Here is a 23908-nt window from a genome sequence, read left to right as displayed (position 1 = left end):
TGAAATCTCTATTAGCATCGGCTTTTTTCTTATTAGTCTCTCAGTCTTTCCCACTGAGAAGAGTGTATCTCACTGTGTTGCTTCTGCTCGCTCACGTCAGCAGAACTAATGTGTGGCTAATGTTTTCATTCCAGCTGAGAGGATTTGTCTGCATGAGGAAATACATTTAGTTCAAATTGTGTATAAATGATCAGAGAATATCAATTGTAGTCCATGTAACCTGTCCTTATGAGGCTAGTTCAGTTTTAGCCACATATCTATCTGCCTCTCTGTCCCGCCTGACAGACATATTTCAGACATCCTGTGTTGCCCCCTCAGCAGGACCAGGAGTTCTGGTCTGGTCTGTCCTCAGATTTACAGATTAACATATCCATCTGTTTATTTGTTAGTCTCCAAGCCAATCAGACCACAACCAGTGATGGTAATCAGATGACCAAGCAAGAGAAAAGGTTTACTCTAGCAGAAGGTTACCTTTTGCAGTCAGGGAACTACTCGCTGCTGAAACCTTATGTTGCTCCTGTAGCTCATAGCCTGCAGGGTCAAAATGACACAAGGCCGACAAAGTTCTCGTGGACTGGTCTGTGTTTTAGAATAACTACATTCATCTACACTTGCTTTCATCCCTAACTTTACTACATGAAAAAAGCTAAATCTAAACACGAAAAGGAATGTGCCTTGAATGTGCTGCGCCAGAAATTGCGCTGCACATAAGGACATGTGTGGTCAACTGTAGCATAATTAGTTTGCTAGGGCATGTAGTATTTTCAGTGCTGTGGTTGGCTCTGGATCTTTGGTGCTGGCCTCACTCCTTTCACATTTGTCATCTCTTGCACTTCAGCCAACTTGGCACATGTGGACCAAGTATCATCGTCATTATCGAGGGAGTGAACTCCAGCTTTCTATTTGAGGACAACTCTGTGATTGAATATGTTGAAGTGCTCAGTGCCTGCTGTAAGTGGCTTTGTAGCTGTCCTTAACCATGAGGACGTTTGGTGAGTACACACAATCACCGGAGCCGGTGTTTGTCTTGGCTGCCTCTCCGCCTATTATCTGGCCAGGAACAAACGAAGGCAGGGCCTTGCAGCCGGGTGGTCGGCGGCCACTGCAGCGTCGCTCCGCTCTCTTCCTGTGAGGGAAGCAGGAAGAGGAAGTGAGGTAGTTCCCTGGCGAGGGCTAAGGAATTGTGGTGGACAGTGAGGGAAGACAAAAAAATAAAATACACCCACGAATCTCACGTTGTCGAAGCAAACAGAAATGCAAAGGATTGGGAGGGGTGCTGTAGGATGACATTTTTATGGCTGGAGTGCCTTGGATATTCTTATAAACCTCTTTTATGGCTTTGTTGATCCAGCTTTATTTTATTCCAGATGCATACGACTGTATGTGTGTGCGGCTCTATTGTTAGGTTGTTTGTGCCAGATGCCCCATGCCCCTGTCCACTTCCTGCAGCCAAACAAAAGAGAGAAAAATATTCTTGCTTCACCCTGTGAATGGATGAAAACACAGTGTGTCGCAGTGGCAAATATTATTCAGTTTTATCCATCTGCGTGGTGCATACTGTTATTATTTTGCTTCTGAGGCACACCAAGCCCACATTATGTCACTGTAAAGTAGATCTGACACACATTCTAGCCCATGTGTCACTGGATAGCTTCCCTCCAAAGGCACTTAATGGATCCCATAGCCCTCTTTTTGGGGTTTGGGGGTGGAAAACTAACCATGTGTTTGTATGTCTAATTTGCATTTCAATAGCTTTACTGTCTTCTGAGTGGTTTGTCTTTAAACATGAGGTTGGCCTTTGCAAACACACACAGACTTGCATGTGCACACACACACATAGATACACGAGCAAACGCCAGAATCTTTAGCCCTATGTGCTGCTCGCTTTCAAGAATGTTGGTATAATTGCACTTTGGTTTCGACGTTCCTCTGGGTTCACTACGCTCCAAAAATATCAGGCTCAACACACCCACCAAACACACAGCTTCTGAGACATTCCACCTCACATCTGCAGGGAGAAATAGAGCTTTTTTAGTTTAGTTGTTAATGTGCTATGTGACACTTGGGTGCACGCTCGTGTCACAACAGTTTGTGTGTGGAGCGCTGGCCCCTGCAGTGACAGAGGGGAGACCCTGTCTTGTTCGTGTCACACCTTGTTGTTAGTGGGTTTGTCTGCCGTCTAGGCTTGTTGTTGGTATGTAAATGCTCGTATATGGTTGAGCCCAGACCCTCTGCAGCAGGAGTCTTCTTCTGCTCTCTCTGTCTGTCTGACAGTATTTTATGGTCACCTTTCTTTTGTCCATGTCAAGTCAATTCCCTGTCATTAATGTCTCACTTGTTTGACATTGTTTATTGCACATTTATGTCTTTATTATCTCCGTAGTTCTCCACCAAAAGTCTTTTGAATCTTTTCGGGCACAGTCTGTTCTTATTTTAGGCTCCTGTTCTTGAGCTTGTGCTAAAAAAAAAGAACAATCCCTTGGTGTAATTTAGCCTTGAAATGAGGTGGAACTTCCAGACTGGTGTTTCGGAGATAAAATAAACTGCTGTGCATCTCTTCACCAGTGGTTACTATTACCTCGGTCACACTCAGCCAAACATAGCACCCCTATTAAAAGTGTAAAGGATACAAATACATTATCTAATTGCGAGGACTGTACTATTTGAAATCGAAAGCTTTTAACGATCCTGCCTGAATTTCAGCCTTCACGCACAGTTCTCGCATCGGTAACAAGATTAGCAAGTAGTTTGCTTTTGTGTTTTGCAGCCATTCTATAAGTTGTCACTTTCATCAATGGTTTATCAGTGTCTCTTCCTGCCTTTGTTCTGCTGGTTTTGGTTTACAAGTCTTTCTCAAGGTTGTGCTACATTTGTGCTTGCTGTCATTCCACTAAGGAGGACATTGTAAAGTCAGCTCCTTAAGGCTTGGAGACATGTTTCTGTCTGCCCTCTCTCTACAAACTGCTGGCTGTGGGGGTGATGAAGCAATTGAGGAGGTTTTGGTGTTTGCAACCATTTGGCATATGTCAACTAAAGGGCTTTCGCAGATAATTTGGAGCCCTCGCTGTGGCTCCTCTGACACAGTGGCCCTCAACATTCAGTCAGTACTTAGCACAAGAAGCCCAAATGTCCCACCTTGTGCTTAAAGGGCATTATGGAGGAGTTTGTCTGGCAGTAGTAGTGTCAGCTGTAGTAATGGCATTGATGGACACTTGAGAGACATGCATCATATACATGTAAAACATCCTTTCCTATTCACATCTTAACCAACAGGGGTTCATTATTGTTGCCTAATGAGGAAACAGAAGCTGGAGGGCAGCACTGTATTCACAAGACACCAACATGTTGTCCAAAAAGAAAATCCAACCCAGAAAACAACGAAAAGCAGTTTTAAAACACTAAAATATCACAACACTCTTTGCACAGACGTTTTCTGTCAGAGATCTCTGTGTGAACAACGTAAACCACTGCCTCACCTGGGTAAGGAGCTTAAGTGGGGCACACTCAGTGTGTGAGGGGGTTAACACAATGTGCACGACGGATGCTTTGAGCTCTAGCTTTAGAAGCATGTGAGAGGAGAGTGACCGGGTGTGAGATAGCTGATAAGGTCAAGGGGTTCACATTTGATAAGCTGCTGGCATGTTGGGAGTGCTGGGTTCCAGAGTTTTGTCTTATTTTGATAGTTTGACAGGACTGCCTAACCATTCATTTATACTTTAGTGACACAAAATAGCCTATGTGTCACAGGATTTAGTTGTTTGTTGTGCGCACAAGGATTTTTTTGTAAATCACCCATGCTATTAGAGGTTATGTGGCGTGTTTGTGTGTGTGTACTTCAATAATATTTTCTGTTTGGGTGTCTCCCCCAATATGTAACATACCTTCATATTCTTCCACTTTGTGTCCTCTGCAGAGATCGAAGCCAAAGAGGCCTGTACCTGGCTCCGAGCAGCGGGGTTCCCACAGTACGCCCAGCTTTATGAAGGTAAGGACCTCAATGAGACCTCCCCGCCCACTGGTTTTGGCATGAGAAAGCCACAGTTATACTGGGCATCGTGGTGTAATCATGCAGATTTTAGAAGTTTTGTTTTTAAATGCCTGCAGGAAGAACAGGTTATCATCATCCTGCAAATGTATTAGATGTATGATGTTTAGCTCATGATGAAGACCCCAATGTCCTTTGCCAAGCCCACAAAACACCAACATGCACACTTGCGCCTGTGCATGCATGCACACCACACACAGCATTCTGCACAGCATTCCTGAGGAGTAAGGGCTGTGCTTTTTCTTAACATCACTACTTTGCTGTGCTTATGCAGTCAAAGCCACACAAACCTTAGTTACATTATTCCAAACATTAACTACGATGTAACTTCTGTAGTAACTCTTTGAGGACCAAAGGTCTTTCTTACTTTGTTAATATAAACACAAAATGTTGTCTAAACCCACTAAAGTTACTCATACAGTGACAAATGGTTGAGAAAGAAAGCTTTGCCTGACCCTTGAGTTTTAAATACACACTCACCAAAATACAGCCAACATTCTTTAAACTCCATGTAGCTACTCCAGCTATACTATGGCATACCATGGACTGACCAGTTGCCCTTACGTAATAACAGGACGATGACAGCAGGACCAAGCTACCATTGTCAACAGGCCATTGCTTGTCGCCACTTAACCGTGAAAGGTTTCCTATTTGAACGGAAAGCTCATTGTGTTTCTGCACAGGTGATGAGGCTGTTTTTATACATACATGAACAAAACACAGAAGTTCCAAACACAATCGATCACTGTGCAGATTTGACACCCTCGAGCTTTGTCACTCGCAGCCGTCTCCATGCGAGTAGGAATTTGTGCCGATGCGTGACACATTTTTCCTTCCGCTGTGTCCGTGGGACAACCTCTATTGTCTGCGCTGTCAAGACTATTGCCCCACTAAAGATAAGCAGACTGATAGGCCTTATTCAGTACAGTTGGCTGAAGGTGCTTCCCTTGAAAAGTATTTTCTTATCATCATCGCCCCCCCTGGGGTTTAGATGCAAGATTCCCATTTCGGGTTGGGTCCACGCATTCCAGAAAACATCTCAAAATCCGTCCCCCTATCCATCCCTACACCACAGTATGGTGCTTAAACATTCTGCATGATTCAAGGCACACTTAATCTGCGTGCCATTATAAATGCTGTGACTCAGTAAGTGATCCTGTTAATGAGGTAGACTTGGGGAGAAAGAATGGGACAGAGAGTAGGAAGTGGGACCTCTGAGCAGCAGTGGAGTACCTATTGTCATTCTTCAATCGATCCCCTGTTTTCTCCCTCTGTGCTCCACATCCCCCCTGCCTGCCGGGTCTGAAAGCTGCAGCTGTGTTTGTTTGGTCGGCTAAGACGCTACTTCCTCTTTTAGCTTTTCATCAAGGCTGTATGCGAGGGGGAGAAGGTGGGACGGAAGGCCCTGGTGGGTGTTTGAGTGGGTGGGTGTTTTTTAAGGCTAGGGGTTGTATCTTTAGTTTTATCTGAACACATTGATCCTTTCAGCGGCACAGAGATACCCACACTAATCTGACTCTCCCTGTTTAGATGCCCAGTTTCCCATTGACATCTCTTCAGTCACCAGAGACCATGACTTCCTCGATCGGGACGCTATCGAGGCTCTCTGCAGGTGAGATTACAAGTCATGCCGAACCTTTTGTGCCTCTTTTCTCTTTCTTTTCATATTATGCACCATTCTTCTTATTCATCTTCCTCATCTCTTCTGCACTATCTCTTGTTTCCCTCCCCAAATGAAACCATGAGGGCATGACTTCAAAAGGAGCCGTGCTTTGGAAAGTTGCAGACGAGATGAAAGAATGACACGATAAGCAGCTTGGAGCCTTGCACTGCACCTTTTCTTTTATCTGTTTAGTTTTCTTCGCCCATACCTTCTTCTCTCGTTCTTGCCTTTTTTTTTCTGAGGCCGATAAGTTTTAGCCTCCATCATTAGAGTCTTTTGTATCATCCTGGCAAGCACATGTCTCAATCCTACCTCTCGCAGCAGCATTGGTATGGTCACGCAATGCTCTTTACATACTTTTCATGTTGTTGGAGACATAGGAAACTCTGCCCCCTTTTCCTCCACAGCTGGGGAATTAATAGTCTCAAAGCTTCAAAAAGGCATCTTAGTTTGTGTGTATGAAAAAGGGGCTAAATGTTAGTAAGTATCATTGGAGACGACTGGGTTTGCATTCAAGTCGGTGCCCGTGCCGTATTAATTAACATATGAGGAGGAAGTTAATGGCTCTTTAATGGAGTCGACTCCTTCATCAAATTCCAACTCTCAGTAATAAACCACAGCAGGTGTCCCTCCATACATCTGGAAGCTATCATCTCAATGTCTCCTCTCTTGGCAGCCTCTCGCCCCCTCCCCACAGCCCCAACTATCCCTCAGTTCCCATCCCGTCATCTCTCCATTGTTACATGATCTGCTCTAAGAGCTCTCTAGAGGGTGGACCCCACCACCACCCTTGCTCCCCTTCTCCAGGTGGCTGGAGGGATAAGCTTTCTGCCCCCACCCCCAACCCCAAGTTGTCGTCGCCACTCCAGCAGATTTCATTCTCCGCGCTCTCTCCCTTTCTGTCTCCCTCTCATTCTCTTCCCGCTCATGTGGGGATTATCCTTCAGCAGCTCATTAGCCAGCCAGAGTGCACCCAGAGCTCCCCCTCTGTCTTTCTCTTCCCCTCTTCTCTTTTTCATCCCGTTTCATCCTTTCTTCCATCATACATCCTCTCGGTGATGAGAGGTTTGTGTTTTTGGAAAAAAAAGATCTGAGTTCAAGTATATTTTAAAGCCCACTTTGAATGTAACCAATTTTTGCTTGTATGTGTGTTTGCAGGAGACTAAACACCCTCAACAAGTGTGCTCTAATGAGACTGGAGATATCACCGCAAAGAAAAAGAGTAAGTGCACACACATTAATGGAACTCCTTTCGAAAAAAAAAAAACCCTTTGCATGTTTCCTCAACCACAACTGCATTTCCTCACCTCAGCCATCAGTTCACTTGTGGCCACGGGCACAAAGTTGTGTTTTCTCATCTTGTTTAATGAGAAGGCACCTGTTGGCTTTATTTCTATATCAAGTGGGCTGCGAGGACCCTAGGGGGAAGGAGGATAGCTTTAATGTCTAAATGAAGGGGTTGCATTCAGCAGGACCTCCCCCTACTCAAGGCGTGCTCCCCTTCTTCCTCCAATGCTTCCTCATACTTCTGGCTCACCATAAAAGGAATTAGTATGCTGCCTTTGTGGCATTCTTGCAATATGGGATGTTTTTAAGGAGCTTTTAGGAGAAGTGTAACCCCGTCCAACACAACACTCTTAGATTTCACTTTCACAGAAACTAACCTCTTGGAAAGTGTTTTTCCTCTTCGACAAAAGGAAGATAATTCTGTTAATATCCCAGTTTTAAACCATGCATGCTTTCAAACAAACTGGAAAGCCCAGACTGACTTAAACTTTTTGACAAGAATTTTACGCAAATCAACCTTAATTCCCTAATGACCTTAAGTGCTACATAGTAACATCCTTGTTCTGTGTGTGGTGCTATTGATTCGGATGACCCTCTCTGCGGCACCTTTCATTCAGGAGTCAACAGAGAAGAGTGGAAGAACCACAGAGGTTATTTGGCATCTTTGTGGGACGCCCCCCTCCCCCCTGTAGACAGCTTAGGAATGCATTGATCTCTTCATGTCTTAACACTCCCTCTTTCTTAAATCTCCGATCTTGTTCCTCCTGATTTGTTCTATCTGTCTAATTGTAATAATAAATACTTTTCATTCTCAAGCGTCTTGTGACGTTCAGTGCGGTCACCGTTGCAGTGAATGCTTTGGTGGCTTGATGGTTGAGGATAAGATATCTGCAGAATGTTGAAAAAATGTGCTCTCTTTGTACAATGAATAGCATACGACCGTTATCTCACATTCCAACTAGCATAACCTTAGAAAACAGCCACAATGGAGTCCAGGAAATCTCTTGTCCTCTTTAAATCATTGATTTTAATAAAATCCCTGTACGTAGTAGGGAAAGATTGCATTCTTTGCTCATTTTATTTCCACTGCAAAACACATAATTAATGAGCCCTGTTTGTGGAGCCGACGTGAGCAACAAAACAGGAATGCTGGTACTCAACTAGTGCAACGTGGATTTTGTAGATTTGGACATTTTTCTGCTGGAATTTTTTGGTCAAAGTGCTAAGTTCCTGGCATCTTTGTTAAGGGGGTTCTGATTATTGTTTAAAAAAACTCTCAAGTCAGTTTATTTCTAAGCTTTTTATTTTGACAGATGTGAAAATGTTTGCGTTTTGGTGATTTCAGATTATACGGCTTTAGAAAGATGAAGAGAAGGTGGTGTTTAAATTGTGGCCTCTGGTTTGTTTTTATGAGGTTTGGTCCTCTGCTTTGATTGGGAAATGTGAAGAAGTATGTGTGTGTGTATCTCTGTCATTGATCAGGAACACGGATTGACAGTAGCAGTGTATCAGTGACTGATGTGTCTCTCACTCAGTGTGTGTGTTTGTGTGTATGTACATACAGAGGGGATAAAGACTGCAGGGAGGGGTGACCCCAGTCTGGCCGGCTGCATTGTCAGCTATGGGGGTCATAATGGAATTTCCTGAACTCCCTCCAGGGCTTGAGATAGATTAACCTAACTGGGGATGGTATGTGCATTTTGTGAAGGTGTACACACTACATGTGACTCTGTAACTCTTTGTCTTGTGTACGTTTTGTCCACGCAGTCAGGAAGTGACTGAGACGTGTTTACTGGCTGACCGTGGAGACTTTTGCTTCATCAAGGCATATTTTTTTATCCACAATCCTCAGTTTAACACAATGTTATGCTATTGTCTTATTATGTCATCTGAATGTTATATATCTCCTAAGAGGAATTCCTGATTAGATGTAAAGGTTCTGGAGTTGTTAGGAATTTGACAGCCATCGTATATCAGTATATTTCATATGCTTACTTAGATTCTTTATTAATCCCAAAGGACATTTAGGCATCCAGTAGCTTATTCAGTACACACAACAATACAAAACAGTGCAAACCAAACAAATGAAGTAACAACAACAACAGAGGCGATAAAAAGGCAATAAAAACTGCTCACGAGCAGACAAAAGGACTAAATAATATTGACCTGATACACTAATTACAAGCAGACGAGACAGGATAAACTAACCACCATGTCAATTAAAAGGGAACTGAACATGAATGTGCAGATGGCAATGTGCAAGTACAGAAATTATAAAAATAAATTCCATAACTTCAGAAAGTTTCCTGGACCAAGGTGAGGAATGTTGGAGAAGAAATGGAATACGTAGCAGCACATGATGTCTAACTCAAACTGTCCCCTCTCCCTTCCTCTCTTTTTTCCTTCTCTTCTCACTGTTTCCTCCTCCTTCCCCCTTATCCCCTCCTTCTCCCCTATCCAGAGTGAGGACTCCGATGAGGACGAGCCTTGTGCCATTAGTGGCCGTTGGACCTTCCAGAGGGACAGCAAGCGCTGGTCCCGCATGGAGGAGCTGGAGGTTTTTTCCACGCTGCCAACAAATGCTGCCCCGCCCCCGTTCCCCAAGGACCAAGTATCCCAGAAAGGCAAGCTCGCCCTGCATGAAGGCAATAGTTCAGAGAGCGTGCTGACGGACCTCAGTGAACAGCCTGAAGTGGGCTCCATCCACAGCAGCGGGAGTGGTGGAAGAGGAGAAGAGAAGAGCCATGGTGCCACCCTGACAAATGAAGCCGTACCTGCTGGTGCCACTCGCGCCAGCTCTGTAGCTAGCATGTGTTCGTCGTCGGGCACAGGCGGGTCAGGATGCGCTAATGAGGACTCGCTGTCTGATGGGATGCCTCCATCACCCCTGGAGACCCTTGGACAGTTCACCTTTGATGTGAAAACGGCAATGGGGGGACGGGGAGGAAGTCTAGACAGAGGTGCAGGCAGTGGCAAAAGCACACGCTCAAGAGCTAAGAGCTTCCTCAAGAGGATGGAGAGTCTGCGGCTGCGCAGCGGCACCACCTCCAAGAGAAAGAAGAAGGGGAGCACCAGCGGAGGGAAGATTGAAATCAGTGGCCCTGTCATCAAAGAGGGTCTTGATGATGACAAGTTGCGGAGGCTCAACTGTGTGGACATCTCCAGTATCAACCTCAACCAGAACCTCAATCACCACCGCAATCCCACTCAGACCATGACACTTAACAGGAATCGCTCTGTGTCCTACTCCACTCAGACCAGCAACGGCAGCACTGGAAGCACTGGGAGCAGCCAGTCCGAAGCCAGCAGTGGAAGTGCAGTGAGCACTCCGAGCCCAGTGACTCGCGCTCGCAGCCACAGCACAGCCGCAGGCTCGAGTAAGAGAGGAGGAATGTATTTGGAGGGTTTTGATCCTTTCAGCATCCCCCAACAGGCTTCTGATCGACAGCCAACACCCCCACCAAAATCTGCCCCAGCCGTCCCCTGCCAAGCCAGCAATGGGATGACAGTTGCTGAGCAGAACCGCAGGAACAACTTCAGTGTTCGAGACAACAGCAGACAAGCGGAAGAAGAAGAAGAGGAGGAAGAAGAGGGCATGATCTTCTTCTACTTACCGGAGGGTCACAAGCCGGGAACCTTCCCCAAAGCCCTGCAGGACGGGAGTTCACGCAATAACAACGGGAATGATAACGGGAACTCTGTCATCCTCAGGGGGCGGCAGAGCAGACGTCACCATCGTGCCTCTTCAGGCTCCGTCGACAGCCGGCTCAGTTTTTATGACAACGTCCCCTGCACCGAGAGAGAGGAGGAGGAAGAGGGGGACGAAGGCAAACTGGAGCAAGTGCTGCAACACGTCACCGGCCTGCAGCGGTTCGCTAACGCCTGGCCGGAGGCTGTGGCCGGTGAGGAGGAGGAGGAGGAGGAGGATGAAGAAGAAGAAGGAGACTCAGACTCAGCACTGGACTCAGCCTCCCCGTGCCCGTCCTCTCCTCTGCAGAACCGACTGGAGGAGACGGAGAACGGAAGTGACCAAGACAGCACAGGAAACCCGCTGGGAGAGGGAGAGGAAGGGATGAGAGAAAGAAGAGACTCTGGTGTCGGGGCATCTCTAACCAGAACCAGCAGGTCAGTAATGACGGTTCTACACAAAATGCAGTAGAGCAAAAGGATCAATTCACAAAATTATGGCAAAAACTCCTTCATCCCAATATAATGGAGGTGACTTAATCTGTTTAAAAAAGGCCTCATCATCAAAATTTGTCATAGGGGCTATTTCTTCTGTAGAAAATAATTCCAAACAAAGCCTTCCTGTTATATAACTATTTTAGACTACTTTTTGTTGTTTGAGTGAGCTGATCCTTAAAGAGAGAACTATAACTCAACCCGCTTCTTCCAAACAGGCTCATGCTTTTTTTCTTCTTCTGGAAAACATTACCTTAGTGCATGAAAAAGCTTGAGTGGAAACAAAACAATACAACACTGAGGTACCAACAAAAAAGAGTTGTCTAAGAAGGTGACAGCATAGGATAAACAGGGGGACACGCTCAGACTTCTCTCCTTATGTAATGGTGCTGAATACAGTGGAATGCTGCTTGGTCTCCATGGGGACTGTTGCTGTTCGTTCAGGAATCCACAGGCAGAATTACATCTGGGCGGGTGTGGATTTTAGTCTTTAAGACAGTCTCTTGATTGATGCGTACATAAATCCCTGTAATCCCTGAACTGATCACTTGGCACAGAAAGCTGCAGATACTGTGTGTGGCTGTGTTTAGTTTGTGTACACAAAAGCATGAAGCAGATCCCAAGACTTCAACTGCAACGTTCTTCTTCTCACACCTCAATTTGTGCTCCCTCCTTCTCTTTCCCTGCGCTCCAGGCCTCAGAAACTCCGCTGGCCGAGCTTCCAGAACTCCCATCGGCCCAGCTTGGCTTCGGCTCAGCTCCAGATCAGCTGCCAGTCTGTGCTACAGATGAATCTGCTCCAGAAGCTCTCCCTGCTGCAGCTCACTGCTCTGCTGGAGAAACACACCCCTACAAACAAACATGGCTTCAGCTGGTGAGTGGACTGGAGGCGTTTACGCAGGAGTTTAAAGCTTGTTTTTCATGTCAGATGCCTTCTGCGTGTGGATAATTGTTCCCTGTAAGCGATGCCCTTGAATTTCTCTATTCAGCCATCCAACTACTACCCCTCCGTCCCACCCGTCTCCCAATCCCTTCCATCTGCAGGTTGTTGTATAGCGTGGTGACGGCTGTCCACAGAGGTTGGGTTTCACATTCTTTTCCCAGGCCCGTAATTGCCGGGAAGGGGTGTACATTGTCTTTTTCTCAACGGGGCAATCATGGCAGTTCACACACATGGTGTTACAAGAGCTAGAGGCTGGAAAGATCGGTCCTCAACAATTATCCCTCTACCACTTCTAAACTACTGGTCAGACCTCATTTTATATATAGCTCATGATTATCCAATGACACCTAATATCCGCCTTATCCTAACTTATGCCTCCTCTTTTCATCTGTATCCCTGCCTTTTTCTCTTTTTTCTGGGGAGGTGAATATTGATTAAAGGTCTATTAGATATGTTGTTTAATAGGGAGGCCCTGAACTTAAAGCAGTGTTGAACAGAAAATACAGTATGGGGCATTCTTCACAGTTAAAACATATAATACAGACAAGTGTTGTGTGAAGTTTTTGTGAACCAAGCAAACATTAATTACCTAGAACCTGTTTTTTTAACATCTGAAGTAAATTATATACTACTTCAGGACCAGTGAACTAAAAGTGAGACATCACATAGTTTTGTTGTGTTTTTCCAATTGCACTGTCCCTTCCTTGGACTGGAATAGAAAGCGTTATGACCCCAGCTTGTCTCATGACAGGCTGAAAGATCACTGACACACAGAGGCCACTTGTTGGCCACCGGAGGCCCACACATATTCAGAATTCCGGACCGGGATCATAATATGCTCCTTTTCCATTTTTCCCAAACTGCGGTCCGGAGAGGCGCTCTGAGTGTTGTGAGCGCCTGCTCTTACAAAGACAAGCTTGTCCTGAGTCATACATAGTGTCTCTCCGCTAAACACACTCACACCCATGCAGATAGATACACAGCCATAAATTTGTGGGCGCATTCTTGTGAAACGGTCGGAGTTGCATGTTTCAACTCTGGGGTTTGTGGTGGTAGACTTGCTGTTCACTTGCAAGTGCACACACGCACACGCACACATACACACACACACACACACACACACAGTAACAAATAATGACACTTTGTGCGGATGTATAAAAGCAGTGGGAACCTCCCCTTTTGACACCCCGGCGTACTACCACCCCCACCCCCATTCTCCCCTCACCCTGTTTATCCACCCCTCTCATAAACCTGGAGACAGGCTTCTGCAGCTTGGCTACCTCCTTGCACACACATAAAACACACACATACCTAATTTGATTTAGTCTCACAGAGTGTTGCATTACATCTGAACTAAATGGGAAAGCATTATCTCCATTGAATCTGTTTCGTTTTGATGATGAGTTGGTGTTTTTTTCTTCCTCTTCTTATTGTAGCGTCTTGTTGTTGATAATAAAGTAGGCTCTTCATATGATTGCTGGCCTGTTTAAAAAAAATCATTTTGCAACTTAAGCGCTAAATTCATACTGTCAGTGTGCAGCAGATATTGATGAGTTTTCTTCTCTCCTCTGTGTATGTTGCAGGGCTGTGCCAAAGTTTATGAAGCGGATCAAGGTGCGTGACTATAAAGACAGGAATGTGTTCGGTGTGCCACTACAAGTCATCGTCCAGCGGACAGGACAGCCCCTCCCTCAGGGAATTCAGCAGGCCATGCGCTATTTACGCAATCAGTGCCTCGACCAGGTAACATCAAGCACACAAGTAAACACACACGTGTACGGGTGTGTACATAAACCTGTGCGTATACAGTAATTGCTGTGTACCGATAACGTCCATTCCAGTCTGTCATTTAGCTTTATATAAGGCCTGGACAGAGTCAAAGTTCACAGCTGTTAAGTCACCTGTGTCCGTCTCTGTAATTCAGAGACGTTATAAGAGATTTATCTCTGACTGTGTGTGTACTTCATGTGAACGAGGAAAGTGAGAGGGAAGAAAGGGGCAGTGTGGAGAAAATGGGTATTAATGGAGGGCAAAACCAGAAAACAGAGTGATGGCGTTCTTTTCGAAACAGGACAAGGCGCCTCTGTTTGGACGTGGTGAAAGCTCATGGAAAATATTCAGGGTGGACAAGCCAACGGCCTTTTTCACTTTTCCTCCCCAACATTGCCATTTCATACAGCCTAATAAGGCCACTGACGAGGTCCTACACAACATTCAGTACAACAATGCCCACTGGGTGTAAATACAGTGAACAGGATCTGTTGTGATGTAACCATATTGACTGTAAACTCTGGATTTAGGGATCAGTCAAGAATATTATTTTTCAACAGCCTGCAGCATTACAAGACATTTTTTTTCTGTGTGCTTTGGGAACATTAATCAATTTGATACGCTTTAACAGCAGGCTCAAACATTGTACTCATGGTTATACTGAGACCAATAGGGGAATTATAGTTCAAAGCTGACTTACCAGCTTTCTGCACATGTATGCATGATGTAACTCTCTCTTTGTCCTTCACTCTTTTTTTCCCAGGTGGGTCTTTTCAGGAAATCTGGAGTTAAATCTCGTATCCAAGCTCTTCGTCAGATGAACGAGGCGAGCGGCGCAGACGGGGGAGGAGTCAACTACGAGGGCCAGTCGGCGTATGACGTCGCAGACATGCTGAAGCAGTACTTCAGAGATTTGCCAGAGCCCCTGCTCACCAGCAAACTGTCCGAGACCTTCCTCCAGATTTATCAGTGTAAGAATACACACACATATGTTCAAAGTAAAAACAAAAATCTTGTAGAGGCATACACCTGCAGTCACTCATGCCTTAACTTCACCAACACAACCACACATCTGCGAGAGGATTGCATGAGGCGGTATTGTTTTAGGGCTGTGGATGCCTGCCTGTCATGGAGCAAGACATTGTGAAACTTAAAAGAGGAAAACCAATAAGATTAGTGCAGGAAATACCTGTGGAATGAAGTGATGTGTGTGAGACAGTATTGGTTCATCCATCTGTGACTCACTGTTAGCATGGATCCAAGTTCTTTTCCTTTATGATTGCAATAGCTGCCTTAGGAACTGTTTATGTAAGGTGAAACTGAGCCAGTCTTGTGCATCAAGTTTGAAGCATATAGTGTACACACAAAGGCTTATATAACACACTTATCTCGACGCAGATCCCATCATAGCTCATTCCTGGCAGGCGGAGGGGAAAAAGAGCTGAAATAATGCAGCCTGACACTGGTTATTAGTACTCATTTTCTACACATATTAAAAATGAGCTTCTTCCTCTCCAGACATGCCTAAAGAGCTCCGCCTGCAGGCGGTGCGCGCCGCCGTGCTGCTGCTGCCCGACGAGAACCGTGAGGCGCTGCGGACGCTGCTGTGTCTGCTGAGCGACGTGACGGCCAGCGTGGCCGAGAACCAGATGACTCCCACCAACCTGGCTGTCTGTCTGGCCCCGTCCCTCTTTCACCTCAACACCCTGCGCCGCAAGGAGAGCTCCTCGCCAAGGTGTGTGTGGGCTGCGTGTGCGCCTCTACACCACTGTAATCATGTGCTTTATTTTGATTGCCGTCACTGATATGGTTATGGTATTAGCTGCTTACATAACATGTAATGGCTATACATTCTCAAAACAGGAAAGGGTCGCTGTAAGGAAACAAAAGAGCAGGATACTGTAGATGGGGTTGAGAGAGGAGGAAGGGAGAGAGACAGAGGAAATACAAAGGTTACATAAACATCGTAACCTAATTAGTAATCATATGTTGTTCCGTATTCAGCAGAAGGGGGTTCATGAGGGTGTCCCCGGCAACACTTTTGGTTTCTCTCACTTGCTCTGCTCTCTCGAACGCTCGCCACCTGGATGATGATTGTGGTCACTAATTTTGTTGTGTCCACCTGTCTCTTTCCCCTTCCTCGGTCAAAGGGTGATAAACAGGAAGCAGACACTGGGAAAGCCGGACCAGAGAGACCTGAATGAGAACCTGGCTGCCACTCATGGCCTGGCACACATGATCCAGGAGTGCAGGAAACTCTTCCGGGTCAGTAGCTGAAAACACTGGAGCTGCATGTGTGCTCAAACTTATCAGACTCCTCACTTTTAAAGCTGAAGCATGAAAATGAAAAGCTGAAGCGGCCATCAGTTTGCGTGGCAACCTGCATGATGATGAATGAATGTCACCTCTGGCACACTGTACCAAACAAACATCGTGTCCCTGTGTTTGTTCTGCAAACAAACGTAACCTCAGTTACATAACTTACATAACTTGATCCAGTTCATGCTATCATTTGCTCAAGCAGTGTTATGATTACTTAAAGTAAATGTGCCAACCGTCCTTCTGTTTTAAATGCCCCGTTAATGCAGAACTTTGCTTCATGTCTCTGTCCATTTAAAGCAAACTTAAGCATTTGTGATAGAAGTTAAAATGCAGCATAGTCCCACAAAAGCCATCCGCTGTGTGGAGAGCACTTCACTGGATAAACAGGAAATAATCACCAAACTGCATTATTACTAATCCACTTTCAATCCCATTCAGCCTAAAAATGTTCCTGTGCCTGGTGCAGCCTTCTGCTGAAAGGCTGCACACCGGTTCATTACTGTTCAGAGTTTAATTAGATTGTGTGACAGGCTTCCTGTCATGTTCACATTACACAACAAGCAAACTCAATTCCCTACCCGATGATTTTCTTTTAATCAGATCTCTATTTGCTCATGAATGTTCAGAGAAGGAAGTTTATTATCGAATGAAAATGCTTCTTTTGAGACAGTAATATCGTTAGTCATCAATTAAACCTGAAAGATGGCAGGTACAAACGGACAGAGGGAACAAGCTAAGCTAACAAGGAGATGAAAATAGCATCTGGTGTTTCCATTTTTTAATTGTTTTGCATCCTTTTACAAGTCATGAGTCTGAATACAGTTTCCCATTAATAAGTAGATTAATGTGATCAGGTTGGAAATGTTTGATAAAAACAAAACATGAAGTACAGACTTGGTGCTGATCACTCTTATCACAAAACATTTAATACATTTCTAACAGTATTTTTTTGCACTGGAGGTTTCAAGTTTCCACATCACACTTGTGTAAGTTGCACATTGAACAATGATTGACCTTCAAGCTGCTTGCGATGTCACAAAATCGTGTTCGTACTTACACAATTTAAACCCAGATATCAGGCGAGCAGAGAGAAACTTTCCCCCTTCAGCAGGTGAATGTGGAAACAGTCTTCAGGTGTCAAACTCTGCTCGCATGTTACTCTGCAGGTGACGTTACCACTAAGCACATTTTTGAGTTTAGGGAAGCTTTAATTTGTTGAGTTCCCACTGAAGTTTTCTCACATTTAACTGTCTTACACCCCACGTCCTCATGGCCCAGAGGAACAGAGTGTAAAGGTAAGGACGGACCCTCATCATCCTCTTGCTCCTCCTTTCCCACAGATCCCAGAGGAGATGAATCGCTGCAGGAACTCGTATGTAGAGCAGGCGCTGCTGCCGCGACGCTTGGAGGACCTCGCAGGTGAAGAGGCCGGCCAGGGAGGGTACAGGGCCTGCCTGCAGGAAAGCCTGGACGCCCTCCTCAAAGAGGCCAAGGACAAGTTCAAAGGTTATGACAGCTGCTCCACACCCGAGCACGCCGAGCTGGCCTGTAGGAAGGTAAGAACAACTCACTGTAGTTCACCTTTTTCACACGTCATCTGTGGCTGCGTTCAGAGGGGGAATATTAGGCAGTCATGAAAGGTGAAATGATGAGAGAAAAAGCAGATCATCCGTCATTCTGTCTGTAGTGTGTAAACAAGCCACCACTCGTAAAGCACATGCTGTCTTTTCAGCTATCTGCGTTTCCTGTCCTCTCGTCTCCCTCTTTATGTGTGCCTCTCCAGACTCTCTCCCGCTTCTCTAAATATCCAGTGGAAAACCAGCAGTTAGGGTTTCCTGTATAGAAACACATCCGTGTGAAACTGGCCTGGCCCCTGTCTTCTCATTCCCATCCCAGTACTGGACTCAATCCCAGAATGACATCAGCCTGACATGCACACATACACACTCATGATCCCAGGCCTACATTTCCTGTATGAAGTGATCTTTTCTCCAGTTTGAGAGTCACAAGGTGCAGAGAGCGTGTTCGTTATCATCTGATGGCAGAACGGAGCAGCTGACTTGGCTAAAGGACATTGGGAGGATTTTGAAACACAGCCTCTCTGTTGTGTGTTGAATTATGGCTGGATTACCACGTTTAATTTCCATAAACAGGACTGATAGATGTCCTCAAGGAAGCTTCACCAGATTAACTCCTGCTGCTCACTTAATAAAATATGTGATGCCAAGTATTGCTTATATAATCTCACACTGTGAAAGATTTCGATAAAAGTTTGCTATGCGCCCTTCCATCTGTTTCTCCAGGTGCATGATGGCTTCCCACTGCGGCTGTGGAAGGTGACCGTGGAGGTGCCTGCGAGTCCCGAGGAGGTTCTGACCCGAGTGCTGCGAGAGCAGGGCCACTGGGACGAGGACCTGCTCGAGAGCCGGATGGTGGAGACCCTGGATGAGAGAACGGAGGTCTACCAGTATGTCAGGAACACCATGGCTCCACATCCCACCAGAGACCACCTGGTGCTCAGGTACACTTGCCCATTTTCCTCCCTGTCCGTCTTGTTTCTCTCTTTGTCTTCGTCTTGTTCGTTCTCTCTGTGATTTAATGTTTTTTTTTAATCAAAACTCTTACCTCTCTCTACCAGAACATGGGTAACAGACCTGCCAAAGGGAGCGTGTGCATTGGTGTGTACGTCTGTGGACCATGAAGGCGCACCTGTTATAGGCGTTCGGGCCAATGTCCTCACCTCACGCTACTACATCGAGCCCTGCGGAGCCAACAAGTCCAGACTCACACATATTTCCAGGATCGACTGCAGGTGAGTGAATGCCTGACAGGAGCAAAGACAGTCGACGTCTTTAAGCTGCCGGCACAATGAGCTAACACCATGTCCCTTTCATTTTCCTCAGGGGTCGTTTCCCAGAGTGGTACAATAAACAGTATGGACACTTGTGCGCCGCCGAGGTGGCGCGGATACGCGACTCATTCACCGTGGCCATGGAGAAATGAGAAAGCACTGTGCAATGTGGGCGACAAGGCACTCAGCAGCTCCTTTGAATCTAGATCCAAGAGAGGACTCGAAATGACTCATTCCACCCATCCCAACAGAGAGGTAGCTGGGGTCCAAGCCTCTTTATACACATATGTCAAGCTCAAATCCTGGATCCTGGATTGAAGGACTTTTTTTTTTTTTTCTTTTGCTCTGACTTCGTCACAACAGACTGACACGACCGTTTGAAACTGCTCTGTCGGGGCTCTCGTGTGCCATAAGCAGACTCATGTGGCACAAACATTTATCTGGGCCAAAGGACGTGACATCGCTGATTCGGGATGTGAGGTTTAAACTTTATCCAAAGGGTTGTATTGCTTCTGAGAAGCAAAGGGGGATTCAGCGGGCGTGTGTGCGCGCGCGTGTGTGCATGAGTGTTCAAAGCAACAAACGGTTAATAAATACATATTCCTCGCACTGGTTTCCAGTGGCGGCATAATGTGTACATACAGTATTGTGTTGACAGTAATGGTTTGTGTCTGTCTTGTGTTACCTCGGTCCCTTTTTTTTCTCTGTTACAGCAAAGCACAGGAGGAATAGCAGACAATATTATGGTCAGTTCATTGATGAATCCATGGGTGAAGAAAGATGTGAATGTGCTGGTAATATGCCGAAGGAGTAGAGACAATAGGCAGGATACAGTAAGATAGCACAAAGGGTTTTAGTGTTTCAGGAGAGGGAGACAGAGACAGATGAGAATCGGTGGCTGGCTCACCAAAAAGAGAAGGAATGATCGAAGAAAGAAATGGCCTCAATTACTAACATATGGATAGATGTCTCTTCATTCCTTCAAGACGAGTTACAATTCAGTGAGCCTCAAGGTGTCATGAGTTTGATTGGTTGGGCAAAATGTGCTATTATGCTAGCAGGCAGGGTGCAAAAAGCTGTAAAAGCGCGTCAACGAGCAGTTTGTGGCTGAGGCTCCGTGTTAGAGACAGAATCACACCAACAAAACTAAAATTTAAGACCAACAGATCTACAATAATGGACCAAATTTGCAAAAAGCTAAAAGAAGTAGCTTCCCCATATTGAGTTTTCCCCCTCCTCTTAAAAAAGTTAGAGGTAGTCTAGCAAAGAGCACAGTCAGTTCATTTTTTATTGTTGTAGACCAGACATCACTTGTATACATTTAAAAAATATCGATTTCACGAGAACAGAAAAAAAAACAAAAGCAACGCGCTGTTCGAACTTGCAACAGAAACCTCTGGCTGCTCCTATAAAAGTTGAGAAATAAACAGAGAAAAAAATGGTCCTTTTATAAAGGTGGAGATTTTACAGGTTTTACTGTAAAGAAGAGGGCAGATTGAATGTTTGTGTGATTTCAAAAGGAAGGAAAACTATATTTGTGTAAGCTTCTTTCTCTGTGCTGTCATGTTTATGAACAGAAGAGATTTAGGTCCTCAGTACAGAGTCGACCTTCATTACGTATCAGTCACGCTTCAATCTGAGGGCTCGCATTTGTCGTGTTGAGTTGTAGGATTAATTCACTAAGCCATTGTTCATATCGTAAATGTGTGTACCTTTAACTGTGTCTCTGCCAAATAATAACGCATGACAATGACAGTTAATTTAAAACAAATATATTTATACCTCAGATATATGTTTGTTTTGTATCATTTTATTTTATTTTATTGTAAATGTTAAGCTTTGTGTTACAGAAATGAACAAATGGTTTATCTTTTTTATTAATATTATTTCTGTACAGGTTAATCAAAGTGCACTATTAAATGTATTAAAATAAAAATAAAAAGCTGTGTCTTGAGAGTTATGTAATAGTGAGCATACAGGGAGACTTTTCGGGCCTGAAATTTGTGGCTTTTGCTCTTTAAATCCGTCATAATCTCCCCAGTCACTTGTTTACACTACAGTTTATTTCACCTCCTCAGATCCAGAATCACCTCACCGCCGCCTCTCTGCCGTGCCTTTATTCCACACCAATAAATCCAGGATTGGGCAAGAGAGGCGTGAGCTCCGCGCAGAGGGGCATCAACTGGCTTGGTAGATGGTGATCTCACTCGCTGTCTTGTTTCTTACGCAACAGTTTCATAAAGAAAACAATGGGGTCCGTTGTAGCACAGCTGGCCTGGTCTAGACCCGGCAGACTCGACAAGGAGGGGGCAGTCACGCGGCAAAGAAAGGGGGGTCCGAGGGTCAGAGTGGGGTCTAATGTACTCCTTTGTGTTTTTAATCACTTGACAAAAAAGTCTGCAGGAGGGAAAACATCTCTCCTTGTGCATGCGCTGTACATGTTCACGTTTCGCTCTTATGCAAACACTGGAATTATTATGATCTATAAACTGTATTTACATAGCTCGAGGACAGGTACTTTCCACCCCTGTACCCTGTGACAAGTGTTGACTTGACTGCGAAAGCCCACCGCCAAGACAATGCATACTTATTTCCCGGTGGACCGTGAACACTTCATGTCCTCTCCTCTTGACTGCAACGCAGGAACTAGAGATTAGCCAGAGACTCACACACGTAACCGCAGATGGAATCATGTTCTGGCCTTTGAATCTGTCATGTACGTGCAACAGATTTCTCTTCCCTGTTTGTTTCAATCGTATAAACCTCTACAGGCAAATTCTGTGTCTGCCTCTCAGCTTCTTTTCATTTCTTCTCTCCTCTGTGTGTTTGTGTGTGTGGACGTGAATTACTCCCAGCTGTGAGGACATAAATCTGTTTACACAGTCACATTTTGGGACTCAGCTTCTTCATGGGGACAAAACGCAAATCCACATAACATGAAGTTAAGATCAGGTTTGGGTTAAGGTTAGGGTTTGGCAAGCAGTGGTTCTGGTTAGAGTAAGTCTCCAGGAAATTAATGTAAGGCTATATAATGTCCCCAGAAGTGGTGGAAACACAACTGTGTGTGTGTGTGTGTGTGTGTGTGTGTGTGTGTGTGTGTGTGTGTGTTGGTGCACTCTAAATGCTGCCATGCTTTTGTGTGTACATGTGTGAGTATTTTTGCTGGGAACCCAAACACCTCTGGGAGATTAAGCAGGGCCAGATAAGGCTGACCGAGAGCCGTTCCTGCAGTCGTTCCTGCACGGCTGTTTGAGAATCCGGCGCAGATGGTTTCCCACATTGATAAATGACCACAAACGTGCGAGTGCATGCAAACTTATTGCTGGATCCATATGGGTGAGGAGTTTGAGTTCTTCTTCCATATTTTATTTCCATATGTGGGGGGTCCCCCATTCTGTTTCCTCCTGTACCAGAGAATATCAGCACCACTTATCTGTTTTTTTGTTTGTTTTTAATGAATAATGGAAAGGAGGCAGGAAGACTTAAAGATGATTACAGGTTTCAACCAACTGCAAGGCCAGAGGATGATAAACTCATGACATCATGCAGACAGTCCCATTTTTCTAAAATGACTTGCACATGTTCACTGATCCTCACTGCACATTTGAAAAGCCTGGCGTTGCATGAAACAGCTGACACCACCAGGCCTGACCTGCTTCTTGCACGTCGTTTTATTTCTTGCCTCATACCACGTAGGTGAAGCACAGTCTGTCCTGGCATCTGCATCGACAAGAGCCCTAAGTCGTCATGTTTGGTCACAAATCCCACAGGATGCGCACACACTCCGGGCCACGTATCTCTGTGTGGACTGGAATGCTCTGATGGATTACTTGTGGTATTGCTGTGGCAACAGAAATGGTATGACATCCTGATAACGCCATGTTTTAAGAGTCAACATAGAAGAGAACAACAGTGTAGTCACACAGCTGACCTCACGTCTTTCCTCATCGTATCTTGATATTCCAGAAATTACAAAGAGTGGAAGTTTTGAGGCCGGGAAAAACATATCTGTCTGTCCAAGAAATTTGATTGATGTATCCTCATGTACGAACGGAATGTGTCTGCTAAATACACCTCCACACACTCTTTCTCTCTCTCTCTCTCTCTCTCTCACACACACACACTCACACACAGTCTAGTTGTTTTAATGACCTAATCACTGGTGTGCCAGATGAGGCAAATCCAAATCCCACAGACATGAAGTGGCAGCGTGTGAATATGTTTGAATGCACACATCAGTCAGTATGAACCATTTCAACCAGGTAACCTTCTCTGCAAAGGAGCTCAAGATGTTGATCTGCGTTCCTTCAACTATTGTATTGTTTAACCTGTCGGCACACAAGAAACTAAAGGTGTGGAGCAGATCCAGCTGGTGCCTTTATGCAATGTGCCAGACTAAACACAAGAGGTCACTGAAGTGGACTGTAAGTCACAACTTATGTCTGTTTTACAGTTCAACACTGCCCTCTAGTGGATGTTTGAAATAAGACTAGCAAGCTCACCCACAGCACAGACTTCTCCGCACTCCCCTGGTGTGAGCGCTCCCTTAAACACAGAAAATCAATATGAGGCGCTAAAGCACCAAAAACATATCTATCTGAAGTCTGCATGTTATTTTATTTTATTTTTTTTATTATTATTGGTTTACTTCCTCGATTGCTCCCCTCTCAGCCCAGTGGGAGCCTAAAGCAGCTCCTTCAGCAACACACTGCTGCATCCAGTTTCCCATCACAACATCACAAACCTACTGTTTGCACTACTGTTACTTAGGCTAACGTACTTTCACATCCATTACATCTTGTGCAATATAGCATTTTTTTTTTTTACTGTGTTGCATATTGTTTT

The 23908-nt window shown here is 45.1% G+C and overlaps 1 protein-coding gene across 2 annotated transcripts in view; it reads left to right on the top strand.

The window, feature by feature from the left end:
- Positions 1 to 20494, top strand: part of dlc1 (DLC1 Rho GTPase activating protein) — a 77206-nt gene extending 56712 nt beyond the window's left edge. For both annotated transcript variants that reach the window (XM_041965644.1, XM_041965653.1), the window contains 13 exons: positions 3914 to 3985; positions 5576 to 5657; positions 6867 to 6930; positions 9457 to 11120; positions 11872 to 12051; positions 13704 to 13863; positions 14654 to 14861; positions 15409 to 15625; positions 16041 to 16155; positions 17553 to 17768; positions 18516 to 18733; positions 18851 to 19024; positions 19116 to 20494. In XM_041965644.1, coding sequence (XP_041821578.1) covers positions 3914 to 3985; positions 5576 to 5657; positions 6867 to 6930; positions 9457 to 11120; positions 11872 to 12051; positions 13704 to 13863; positions 14654 to 14861; positions 15409 to 15625; positions 16041 to 16155; positions 17553 to 17768; positions 18516 to 18733; positions 18851 to 19024; positions 19116 to 19215 — 3470 coding nt within the window. In that variant the 3' untranslated portion in view covers positions 19216 to 20494. The remainder of the gene's footprint in view (positions 1 to 3913; positions 3986 to 5575; positions 5658 to 6866; positions 6931 to 9456; positions 11121 to 11871; positions 12052 to 13703; positions 13864 to 14653; positions 14862 to 15408; positions 15626 to 16040; positions 16156 to 17552; positions 17769 to 18515; positions 18734 to 18850; positions 19025 to 19115) is intronic.
- Positions 20495 to 23908: the final 3414 nt, after the last annotated feature.

Source organism: Chelmon rostratus, chromosome 3, assembly GCF_017976325.1.
Source record: "Chelmon rostratus isolate fCheRos1 chromosome 3, fCheRos1.pri, whole genome shotgun sequence".
NCBI lineage: Eukaryota > Metazoa > Chordata > Actinopteri > Chaetodontiformes > Chaetodontidae > Chelmon > Chelmon rostratus.
Note: the sequence above shows the minus strand (reverse complement) of the source record. Positions and strands in the feature narration are given on the sequence as shown.